The sequence below is a fragment of the Emys orbicularis genome, chromosome 10 (genome assembly GCF_028017835.1).
Source record: "Emys orbicularis isolate rEmyOrb1 chromosome 10, rEmyOrb1.hap1, whole genome shotgun sequence".
NCBI classification, from domain to species: Eukaryota; Metazoa; Chordata; order Testudines; family Emydidae; genus Emys; species Emys orbicularis.
The window spans coordinates 79,552,757-79,565,822 of record NC_088692.1 but is presented as its reverse complement, the minus strand read 5'-3'; the positions used below and the strand labels follow the sequence as shown (position 1 = coordinate 79,565,822).

At 40.3% G+C, this 13,066-nt stretch overlaps 1 protein-coding gene across 5 annotated transcripts in view; it reads right to left on the bottom strand.

Moving 5' to 3' along the window:
- The window catches only part of MCTP2 (multiple C2 and transmembrane domain containing 2), a 142,476-nt gene that overhangs the window by 84,442 nt on the left and 44,968 nt on the right, over window positions 1-13,066 (bottom strand). For all 5 annotated transcript variants that reach the window (XM_065411604.1, XM_065411605.1, XM_065411606.1 and 2 more), the window contains 2 exons: window positions 7,842-8,006; window positions 5,705-5,835 (listed from right to left, as the gene is read on the bottom strand). In XM_065411604.1, the coding sequence (XP_065267676.1) occupies window positions 5,705-5,835; window positions 7,842-8,006 (296 nt within the window). The remainder of the gene's footprint in view (window positions 1-5,704; window positions 5,836-7,841; window positions 8,007-13,066) is intronic.

The window sequence follows — 13,066 nt, the reverse complement described above, 5'->3', positions numbered from 1 at the left end:
GTTGGTTTTTACTCTGTTAGATTTTACTCACTGCAATTGATCTTAACCTCTTACTGATCACCACAATTTATATTAATATTTTATACTGCAGGCAACTCAGCACTTGACTAGATTATAGTCAATAAAAGAAAATATGATTAAAAAGATGAGTCTTAATATTTGGATAGGGATTTCAAACTCCACAAAGGCCAGGAGTGTTTGGATATAGGGTTTTGGTGTCACCCACTCTAAAGTTAGGTATTTTGACTCCGAACTCTTCTTATAGCTTGGTGGAGCTCAAAACCAGGGGTTTGGTCCAGCTCTCACAGCCTTACTACTCAGTACCTACTGCATTGCTGTATAATTGGATTGTTTCTTGGTGCAGAGATACTACTGGTACTTGCCAGAGGCATCCCTCATAAAGATGTCACACTCGCTCTCTTATTTAATGGCTTATAATGATCTTTCCTTAAGTCTAGCAATTTTCCTAAAACCTATTTCTAGAACTAAATTTGTGTAAAATCAACATTTTACAGTGTCTCTCTCTCAAAACGTATTCCTTAATGCGGAAACATTCTCTTCGAATTTCACATAAACAATTCCATTCATCCTAGACAGATTCTGCAAACTTTAACATCTTCATTTATTAACCCATCAACATCGTCTTCTGCTTAAAGTTTGCCTTTTATCCTGATGGATACAAAAACACTGAACAAATGTTACTAACAGTTCTATGCAGACTAAATAGAAGGATCATTTCACCCGAACTGACATCAGCCACCTCGGTGTTGTGCTGTGGCAGCTGAACTACACAACACTTCAGATACAGTTTTCTTCCTCATTTTATATACTGATTGGAAATGCAAGGGGAATTAGGCAGGCAGAATCTAATAACCCAACATGTAATTTGACCAAGACCCTGAGATTATCTTACTACATATAGCAAGGGGGGGGGGGGAAATTACCAAAGGGCTATTTTCTTGACAGAGTGACTGGTATGCGATTGCTCTGATAGCTTGTTGACCAGCTCAGAAGTGGACAAAAGTCCTAAGCCCTAACAATAACATGACCTTTATACGGAAGGTATGGTATACTACTTATCGCACACGCTCCAATATCTACAGTTCAGGACACAGAACAACTCTGTACTGGCTCCATACTCAATGTTTGTATCTCATGAAAGGAGGATAAGAACTCCTCAGGAAAGACAGGAGAAGAAAATTAGAAGCCCAGCTATGCCCTACCCTTTGATGTTATGGTAAGGCTACCATCTTACTGACTCCAATGGAGCCACAGCACCTGCAGTCAAGAGTAGCAGTTTGCCTGAAAATCCAGTTACGTCTAGAAGAGGGGCCATGTAAAAATGACACTTTTTTAAGTGAAAGGAACCGCTCCCCGAGTTAAATCCTGGCTCTGTGGAAATCAATGGAAGTTGTAGCATTGAATTCAGTGGGTTCAGGATTTCACCACATGTGTCTAGTCAGATCTGGCTGCTTCCATGTTAAAGCACATTTTACTTTAATTTTTTAGCTCCTACAAGCACAGCACAGCCAATATGGCTCTGGGAGAGCAAAGGGGATTCTATTCTAGCTTGCTGAGTAGCAAAAGAGTTGTTAACCAAGTTCCAATTGCAAATCCAGATTCTGCCCTTGCTCACAACTGTGCAGTTTCACTGAAAATATTTGGGTTGCACAGTGGAGAGAACAGAATTTGGAGACAGGGGAGGTTGCACAGGTACAACCCAGGGTACAATTGTCTCCATAGAATCTTTTCTTTATTATGGGTGATGATACAAGTGCCAGGAAGAACACAGAATGGCATGTGAATCATTGAGACAAAACAACAGTGCTATGTTTTGCAGAATTGCTTTTCAGATTAGAGCTACACATGAACTGTTCACAAAAAAAATATTTACTGAGTGTCAGGTGTTTCTACACTGTGAGAACAAGGCTTGTATTATACATCCAGAAACAGTGTTCCCCTATATTTGGAACACCCTTTCTAGACTCTTAATTGTAAATGCTGTCTCTACATTTCCTGTACATTGTGTTGCTATGGAGAGTATTTCCCTGCACTTGGGAAGACACAAGATTTTTTTTCTGTAAATAGTAAAAAAAATAACCTAAAAAAACCTTCTAGACCACACAGACACCTTTTTTTAAATGCCAACATCTTTTATAATGCTATTGTTTTGCAAAAATAACCAATTCACTGATGAATTCTTGCCACAACAAATGGTGAACTCCAGCTGCTGAAAAATTACTTAAGTCTTTTTTCCCTCTATGCTAAAAGAAAACCAAGAGGAATCCTTTCAACATTAAGGGAACTGAGGCCAGATAGGAAATGTACTAGCATTTGTGGCCTAACTAGGAACAGAAAATATCAAAAGTAATGAGCACGTATTCCTTGAAAGAAAGAGAGAAACAGATTCTTCTGCAAACATTTGTCCATGTGATAAGCAAAAGTATTCAGCAGAAAACATTTCCTGTTCTGGGAAACCACAAATATTTGTATGGCCGGAGGGCATCATTGCATTTAGTGAAAAGTTGCAAATTATTTGAATGCATGAAGCAGTAGACTATTCCTACTAGTTATTATCCAATGAATGCCCTCAAAGCATGCTAAATTTAACACAATTAAAGCCAGGGTCCCTGCCCCAAATAATGAAGTGTGCAGCAACTCTCCAAAAAGGGCCACATTTTTGGAGTTTAATGTACCCTCTCTACACACACTCACATCAGATATAATTTAAAAGCTTATTTTTTGTGTGTATGATGTGGAGCTGTCAGGTAGTGCCATAAGCCTGCAGGTGAGGTGACAGAATGGTACCCAAAATGAGAAAATCTTTTGCACAGTTCCAGAAACACTGCAACAGGACTATGACTACAATTTCTACCATTTAAGGTAATTTCAATGCCTTAATGTGGTGTTTATAGGTCAAAGCTACCAAAGGACAATGTATTAAAAATTTTTTATTGGTTTCAAATGGGCAAGTTTCCCCCCCCCCCCCCCCCAGAAATGATGAAGCCATTTAGCATGTGGCAAAAAAAGCAAATATCAACATTTTGTAATACACTGACTTGTGAGAGGTGCACTTGATTCTGATGGGACACGTAGCTTCCTCAACCCAGTCAAGAAATCTGACATCAAAACATTTGCTGACATGCCCAAGACGACCAAATTTAGGTCTGGCAAGGGAGGGACAATCACAGCAGCTATCAGTCCAGAAACTGTTTTCCATGGAGCCCTGTCTTTAGCAAGATGCAGAGATGGTGTTTCAATGGCAACTGTTCTTAGTCATCCAATAGGACCTGTGCCTATGTCCATCTTCCACGCCGATGGAACAATGAGAAGAACAGAGAGGACATCAGCTGGAAGTTCAATGTGAAAGAATCCATAAGCTAATAGCATTCAACGAAGAAACCATAGTGTACATCAGAGATGTCCTGGCTGTCATACAAATGATGGCTGGAGATAAATTCCACATGTACTATAAATTGGCTGCTGAGTATTTGAGGCAGGTCCTTAATGGATTTAACAAAGCTATTTCTGTAACTGAAGTCTTTGACAGATATGACAACAGTAACTCTGTGAAACTGTAGAAAGACAGTGCCAGTCAGGATCTAAGGTTGGATGCAAGAAATGCCAGGTGATTGGTGGATGCTCTGTGCCTCCATGGAAAAAGTTTCTGAACATGGCATCCAGCAAGCAGCCGCTTGTCAAATTTCACTGTGAGGAGATGGTTCAAAATGCACCTGAGAGTGTAGAAGCACACTCTACACAAACGTCCTTCTTGGTGGAGGCTTTTCCAATGAAGAAGTAGCAAAGTCCATCACCAGCAGAGGTGTTATAGAAGCCCAAGACTTGTACAGTACTCAAGAGGAGGTGGACACAAGGATGCTTCTGCATGCTGTATGCACCAATACGGCTCTTGGGGTTCTTGGGGGGGGGGGTGTCAAAGGAACCTTAGTAATTAGATCAACTGATATAGATGTTTTGGTCCTTGCTGTTCACTACTTTGGAGAAATGGAACACATAGATAAGGGTGTCTATTTCAATCCACATGTTATCAGCACAACTGATAAGTGTCACTTCATACCTGTACATACAATTTTTGATAGATTCATTCCTGACTCTGCAACATATTTCCTGCTGGCCACGAATTAAAAGGTTGTGACTTTGTGTCGTTCCTATTTGGTATTGGGAAATGCCGCAACAAATAGAGCTTATCGTTTCAGAGATCTTGCCAAATGAGAGAGTGATAGGCAAGCTACAATTTCTGGTAGCAATTAAGTTGGTAGCAGTGCTGAATGACCAGTGCAAGAAAAAAAACAGAAACCTAAACTGCTTGTGCCTCAATCTAACCATCAAAAAAGGACAAGTCACTGGCCAAACTCTCACCATGCGAGGATAGTTTTGACGAGCATGTCAAAAAAGCATCTTGACAAACAAAGATTTGGATGTCTTTGCACATGGGTAAACGAGATATTGGTTCACCTTTACACGGATGGAAAAATGTGGATAATGAAGTATTTTCCATATTCTTCAAGGGCCCAGTGGCATTTGAGCTTCTACAAGACCTTATTTGTGACTGTACCAGAAGAAGTCACTGCACAATGAACTGTGTCTGTTTTCAGAACAATCTTCCTTGCACAGAATGCAATGAAGATAGTGGTAACCCACACACTGTTGACAGAGATCATAGTGATGAAGCATATGACGATAATGATGTTGACTAGACATGTCACCAGAGCTATTACATTTCAATGATACCTGTACACATTTATTATTAGATTTTGTTTTAACCTTTAGATGATTGTTGTGATGCTTTGTCATTTTAACTTGTTGATGGTGTCATTGTTTATCCCTGTTCCTATGGTAATGACACCACTTGATACCTCCACATCATACCTCATCTTAAAGTAGACATAATAAGCTTTCAAATGATGTAACGTGTGTGTGTGTTTAGAGAGGGTACAATAAGTCGACCAAATCAGCAATGTCTGCCACTCACCTAAACGTATCTGCTAAGACACTGATCCTGAAATTGGATATGCACAGGTAGACGCATGGGGGGCTCCACACAGCTACAAGTGTCTGTCTGTGTAGATCCAATTTCAGGATGAGGGACTGAGTAGTGACACAGCAAGGTCAAACAAAGGAGAAGACAATGAGGAGGAATGTATGACAAGGGTTACAAAAGATAATGAGACCTCTAGTCTAATACAAACAGGATGGGACTTGATGGGAGGGGAAGGAGAGGACAAAGAGATAGGATACACACTTCCCTATTATGAAAATATAAAAAGCTCAAATACTAATTCTTAAAAGAAAAAATCTCATCAGCAAAGGTGATGCAAGCCCCATCACTTGTGAAATTTAAAGCATAACGGGAAATCTTAGAGAATATTCAGTAGGGAAAAAATCCTGTATTGGCCACAGGCCAGACTCGATTACCCAACAGGCCAGACTACAATGAATTTGTGAAACAGAATGAAATTGTGTAGTTATGTGAGTCACAAGCTCTGCTCAAGTAACCAGCATGTTATGTTAGAACACAACACATGTAGGTATTTATATTGCTCCCCTCACAGCAGCATCTGGGTGCTGTCAGAATAATGTAAAGCAAAGTATAATGCTACTCTGGACAGTACAGAACAGGTTACATGTTAACATTTAATTTTAAAAATACCATCACATCATCATCCACACTTTAAAAACTTACATTCCCAAAAGCTCCTCATGCTTTTTGTTATCCTCTCCCCAGACCTCAATGTCCAACATATCCTTCCTGTCAGAGAAGTAGTGAAAATCAAACTGTTCCCTCCACTGAGGATTTGCACTCTTACACAGTGTCTAGAAAACATGCAGTTATAATATTTACTTTTCTTAAATGGCACTTATTTCCACAGTTATGTATACATCAATTTCATCTACAAGAGCAAGGCCAGATGTTTGAGCATCAAGTACCAAGAGGAGCATCCCCAGCAAGGCTCTGCAGCCTATCATGCAGATCCACATTTCTCTTAAGAGTGTTTTCTTCCCCATAATGATAAATAGAAAAGCATAATGTGACTGTGTGGCGGGAGAAATGCTCATATAGGAAAGTGGAACCAACATCTCCAGTTTAAATAGACCACGGGCCTGGATCAATGTCATTTAACTTGGCATAAATCAGGGGCAAGCCCTTGGAAGTCAGTGAGGTTGAACAGGTTTGAATGAGATCAGAATCAGGTCCCAGGTTTTCATTCTTTTATGTTAAAATAAACCTTAGCAGAGGCGGGAATGAGCAGTTAGGACCTCATCTTGCAAATATTTATACACACAAGTAACTTTATGCATGCAAATAGTTCCATTAAACTCAGTGAGACTATTCATGTGCATAAATTTACTCAGGAACATGAGTGTATGCGGGATGAGGACCTTAATATCTCTTGCAATGCACAATATATTAGATTAGGTTCGGCCAATCGCGGCTCCCACTGGCCGCGGTTCACCACTCCAGGCCAATGGGGGCTGCTGGAAGCGGCACGGGCCGAGGGATGTGCTGGCCACAGCTTCCCGCAGCCCGCATTGGCCTGGGATGCCGAACTGCGGCCAGTGGGAGCCACGATCAGCCGAACCTGCGGACGCGGCCGGTAAACAAACCGGACCGGCGCGCCAGGGGGCTTACTCTGGTGGGCTGCGTGCCAAAGGTTGCTGATCCCTGCATTAGATTATATTGGAAGTACACCAGCTGTTCTTCTATATGTCACTGACCATTACAAGAGACAAGATATTGGATTACCTGCACCACTGCTATGGTCTCCCTCCTCTTGTCTGCTTTTGTGTGATGTGTGATTGACTAAGGGTAAGTTAAATAATCCCCATAAAAGGATGTGAAACATTTTCAATTTTAATATTTATTATTGCATTAAAGGTAAACATAAAAGTGCATCTTAGATGGAGATATGGCATCTTAACTATAAGGATTAACTAATCTGTTTATTACTTTTTTTAAACTACTTTTCTAATGAAATAGTGTCATGTTCTGTTCCTCTTTGGTTAGAATCATTTATATATTTTTGAAAAACAACCACAGGATGATCACATTTTGTGGAATCTCTGTAGTCAGATCATCAGGGCTTGTTTCTAGAATTATCAGGTCCTGTAACCCAGTCTAGAATATCTAGCTCATTTGTTTGCATTAAGAGGGTTTTGTTGTTTTGTCTTTAATTGCATTTCCCCCTCCCCGCCTCCCCCCGTCTTTAGAATGAAAGGGTGAAATGCCCACCCACTGGAACTCCATTCAATCTATGGACTCCAGGGAAGCTGCACAGGGTGCAAGTAAACATGAACTCTGGCCCAGCTCTATGAAGAACAGAATGAAGAACTAGCTCTGGGCAGCAACACTGGAAATTTCAAAGGTTCTTTTTTAATACTAAATATGTATATTCTTTAAAAGTCAATGAATGTTTTTAAAATGTCAATGCACAGTTTTTAGGGTCTGCCCTATACAGCACACTTAACATTACAAAATGACTTCTCTATTGGCAGAGAACAAAACTATGTGTTATGCATGAATCCTGTTTCATTTTATATTAGTGTTGCGCATCCATCACTGTGAAGTGTATATTTTATATATAAACACACACACACACACCATATTCTCTATTTCCTATTCTGCAATTAAATGTACATATGAGGAAAAGGGACATAAAAAAATCTAAACTCCTTGAACCTGATTTTGCTCTCACTTACACTGCTATAAATCAGGAACAACTCCACTGAAGAAAGAGTTCCAATGGTGTAAAGAAAAAAGAAAAAAAGCAGACCCCTTATTTGCCCTACCTTACACACTTATAGAAGTTGTTAATACTTACCTTACTCTTATATTTTTGATCTCCCAGTTTTAACAGGACAAAAATCTGTGTCATGCCCCCTCCTGGGATATTCTTCCCTTCCAATAAAGTGATTGTCACAATTCCATTCCATATTTCGTTCTTTCGCATGGATTCAGACAGTCGCACATTTCGTAGGAAACTTGACTGAAAAACAAGTTGACTTCATAAAGACACTATTGGATACATCTCTTAGGTACTTATATGGCCTTCCTTACTCCAAGTACCACAACCTCTACTGCATCTTCACATCACCTCTGGAGATGCAGAAGTACTATTATACCTCTTTTTATAGGTTTTGAGCGGAGACACAGACATACTAAGTGATTTGCCCAAGGTCACACAGGAAGTCTGGCAGGGATGGGAACTGACCATGAATTTCCTGATTCCCAGGCTGGTGCTCAAACCACCGGACCACCCTTCTTTCCCATTATGCACCTATAGCTCTTTGTTTGCTAGTCTTTAGTGTTTATGTTACCAGAATTTGAGCTTGTGAATCAAAAATACTGAGGCCCATTGAAACATGATGACTTTTATCTGGTGGTTATATGGCAATTACAACATATTTATTAACTTTATGATTTCATCATGTAGCGGCACATAACACTATAGCACTGGCAATATTTTATGGGCAGTGGAAATGACTAAATGGACCTTTTTGTGGGGGGGAGTAGCAGAGAGATATGGAAACTTAAGGCTACACCTTTCTTCTCACTTTAAGTCATGCCATATTTTATTGCCATGCAACAATTTTAAACATGCCATGCTTCTGTGCTTCAATCATGACAGACTGGTGGGTCCAAAAGGGAGGAGGAGATTTCACTAGTCACTTGAAAACAGGATGCATTAGCTTTAAAAACAAGAAAGATATGGTGTTACTAAATAAAAAAAAGATTTCAAGAGCACTTCAGGCCTGGGAATAACATTTTAAGGAAGAATTACCCAGTAACAAAATTCTTAAATCATGGGAGGCACATACACAAATTTTAACTTGCTTTTTACTGGTTAAAATGCCCAAATGTTTGAATCCCACATGCATATTAATATACTTCTATTTAAACACACTGTTTGGCTTTCCTGGCACACTGGATGAAAAGTCCTACCTTTAAAAAGAAAATGAGATTTTGATTCATAAATCCAGCTGCAGTGCAAATTTTTTTTAAGTTCATCTTGTAGGCCAAAAAGCTAAAGCATGACTGTTCCCATGGACATACTTCAAAGTCCCGGCAGATATATTCCTCCCTAAACACTGCAACTATTTCAAAATCCTTTTTATAAAAAAGGGAGTAATGTCCACAAGGGATCAAAGGGCATCCTACAGTCTGGCAATTGCCTAAGAAAAATGGCAGTGCTTCCATGAAATATGCCCTAAAATAATTTTGTGGCTTGGTATGTCCTAATTTTGAATTGGATGTTTATCTTGGAAAGGCTTCTATCTAACTTGTCCATAAAACAGCTCCACTTAGCTCTACGAGCCCTGTGAAAATGGAATCCAAAGCTGGCTATTAAAGGGGCCTAGAGATTGCTTCCATATGGCAGAACAGCATGGGAGTGGAGGGCTAAGGCCTACAGCAGGCATTGCTTGGCTTGAGCTCCCGATCTATCCATGGACACTCGTTGCATTACACTATAACATCTGGATTATTGCTTGTAATGTCCCTGGGAAATATCCACTTCCCATCAAAGCCTTTATCTATCTCAGTCGTACTTTGAACATTTTAGTATTTAACACAGTCATGTTTGATGTGATGTACTTGCTGCTTTAGGTCCAAGGATTTTCCCTCCCTTCCTTGGAGAAGGAATATGTTTTTGAAGCTAGTTCACAAAAAACAGACAGAGTAACTTTATTATCCACAGTACATTTTTTTTTAAACTGAAATCTCCACTTAGCTAGAGTCTCCAGGCTCAGCAACAAAGAAAGTTATCATCATGTAATTTTAAAATCAAATTTGGTGAGCCCTCTCATAGGGATCCTTTCTGGTTTTGATCAGTCTAGTGTTTTATGGTAGCAATCCAGGTCTATGGTCCTCCTAACCAGTAGGTAAGTCCTCAGGGCAACATTCAACACAGTGCAAAGGGCTACATAAGGCCACCTGCATGACTTCGTAAGGACTAAATTCTGGCTTTGCCAACAGCCCAGTGTAAGAGTAGGAGGCTTGAACAGTCAAAATCTGCTTCTTGGCTTGTTCCAGCTCTGCTCAATCCCTGTCCATCTCCGGGGGCGGGGAGGGGAGAGAGGGAGCAACAGCTCTCAGGAGCCTGCTCTACCCACCACAATGCAGGTGGCTGGCACGTGGGGCCTACTCCTCTGTGGGAATGTTTGGACCAGACCATGGGTCATTTCCATGGGTTTAAAGTGTTGGAGAGGACAGTTTGCACTGAGGCAAATGTCACCCAAGATAAGAAGGGGCAGATTTTTAAATCAAAATTATTTCATTATAATTCTTCTCTCATGCTTGTCGCCTATGCGATTTACACAGTGTTAATTAATTAAGCCTTGCATCACCCCCATGAGGTCGGCAAATATTAGCTCCACTTTATAGATGGGTAGATAGAAATTAAGTGACGTGCTCATGATCTCAAAGCCAGTCAGTGGCAGAGCTGGTAAGGAACACAACTCAGGCGCCCTCACTTCTAGACGCTCCTCCAATCACTACTAGGTTACACTGCCTCCCCGGAGAGGGCACAGTGCTTGTGGGGAAGGGTCAAAGCCTTTCTGTATGCTGGTGAGCAATAAAAAAGAAACCATCATACATTTATTTAAATTATACAGTGAGGTGGACAAGCGTAAAATGAACCCGTCTTTCGCCTCCTGTACTTAAAAGGATGAGACAGGACAACAGAAAGTGTTCGAATTCCTGTGAATAGGTCAAAGTAGAAATTGGAACCACTGTAATTTGCAAAATAAACAAACAAGTTTCTGGACCTCTACTCATTAGGCAGGGAAACCGCTATGCAGAGGCAGTTTCCCTCTGGGAAAGAGGAGCGGAGGATGAGAAAGGCAATTGAACTGACGGGAGATTGCTGTGATGGCACGTGACCCTTTGGCAACTGAGTTCTATGGCTCTGTGAAACGTTCGAAGATCACAGAGGCACCACTGCCCACAGGGTATTGCTATAGAGAGCCAAATGCAATGAGGCAGGCAAACCCACACATGAAAAGGAGGGTGAAGGATTATCCCCTGTGATAAGAGGAGTGGGAGCACTTCAGTCCAGAGTCATCCTTTTCAGCCAATTTATTCAATCAGCTTTAGATATCAAGGTGGCAATTGAATCACTTGTTTTAGGAATAAACTGCTGCAGGTCAATCCCCTCCACTCCCCCAAGCAAACCCATTTGTTTGCTTCCTAGATGTTCAACACTTAAAGGTTATTCATCCGTACAAAGGATGGAAATAACATGCAGGGCACCCTCGGTGCAAGAGTCTAGCCACCTGGGACAAACAAGGCTACTAAGCATCAGACGTAGTGTTCCCCTATGCCCCAAAATATCTCTATAGGCTAAGCAGCCTGGAAAAAGAGGAAGGGAAGGAGGCACTTCATCTTGTTTTTCTTACAGATGGACAGAGTATGGTGAATACTTCCTAAAAACAAAGGGGCCGTGCTTCCTTCTGCAGCGCCATTTACCGTTTGATGAGCAAAGAAGCAAATTACACTCTGGAGTTAGCTATATCAAAAAACAATGCTATCCCACACTTCCATCCTAAGCAAGGGGCTCCGAATGCGGTGCACATATCTTGCTACCTTTGGGTATGTAATCATGCCCAAAAAACTTGTTTTATGTAACCCCCCCCCCCCCCCAGAGCAGTGATAAATATATGCTGACAAATATACAAGCCACCCAGTTCGATACCTCTTGCACCATACTGATTTCATATGCAATATTCAGTATCTGAAATCATCTCTGCATCCTACCCATAGCCAATGCTTGCATGATTTTTATTGTCTTCTATTTTCTGTATTAAAAAAGTTATATCTGCTTTTTCTTAAAGAAGATAGGGAGTTGGAAGGACAGTAAATAAAAAGTATTCAACAACAGGTTTAACTTATATTTTTTCCACTCTGCACATGGGACTGCAACAGTTATTGGTACCAGTGTGGAGGCATTGCTCCAATGGGGATATTACTGAGTCCCTGCAAGATGGACTGGTGACTAAAGTAATAAGAAGATTCATTTGTGACATTGGTATCTGCTATCCAGTCTAAGATAAAACTTAGGGGATCAGATCCAGTTATAAGCCATAATTGTCTCAGATATATAGAGAGTTGAGAAATCAAAGACTGAAAAATGTAACTTGTTTTTTTTCTTTTTAAGTCCTTCTACCCACATATGAAAATACTACATAACAACAGGATCTGAAAATTACAATAAAATCCCACTTTAATTCATCTTGAGAAGAAGTTAAGCTACCCCTAATATAAAACATTTGCTTTCCTGATCATGTTAGAGATGTAGATTTCTGAGACACATTTAATTTAATCAGTGCGATGCAGATTTATCAGGAACCAAGTTGCACAAATGGATTGTATATGGAGTTTTTCTTCCTTGAACAGCAACCAAAGTGTAATAGCCAAAACAACAGTGCTAAGTTTGTGTATCCATTATATAATGTTCCCCCCATATTTCTGGTATCTTTATCCAGTCCGTCTGCATTTCTTCTACCTCATCACACTCCTCTGGCCATTTTTCCATAACCTCTCATGCCTTCCCTAGACATCTATATTCCCTGTGCTCACAATTTTTCTTTCTAGCCTTTATGTTCTGCCACAAACTGCCAGTACTGTTTCGACAGACCAGAGTTTCCTAACTAAAGATGGTTATTGATGGACAGTACTAGTGTTTTAATGCAGTAGCAGAATCAATAAACTAGGAAATATTGCTTTGTCAGATTTTTTCCAGCACATTCTGGGAAATTCTTTACTGCCTTGGATGGCCACAGAAGCTTTTCTTAAGAGATCACACTAGAGCATGAACTATGTCTCCTCTGTGAAGAACTGAAGCTCTCTTACCCTCTAGTGGCTATAACTGAATAGAGCAAAGGGTTGCAGCTATTTTTTCTTTCAACAATAATCTTGCATCCACTAATCCAATATCATGCTTTGGCATCTCTTAATTTTATTTAAAACGATGTTAAGATGTTAGCTGGAGCCCGGGGAACTGAATGACCTGCCAACATGAATTAAAGCTTTATCTCTGTTATTTCAAAT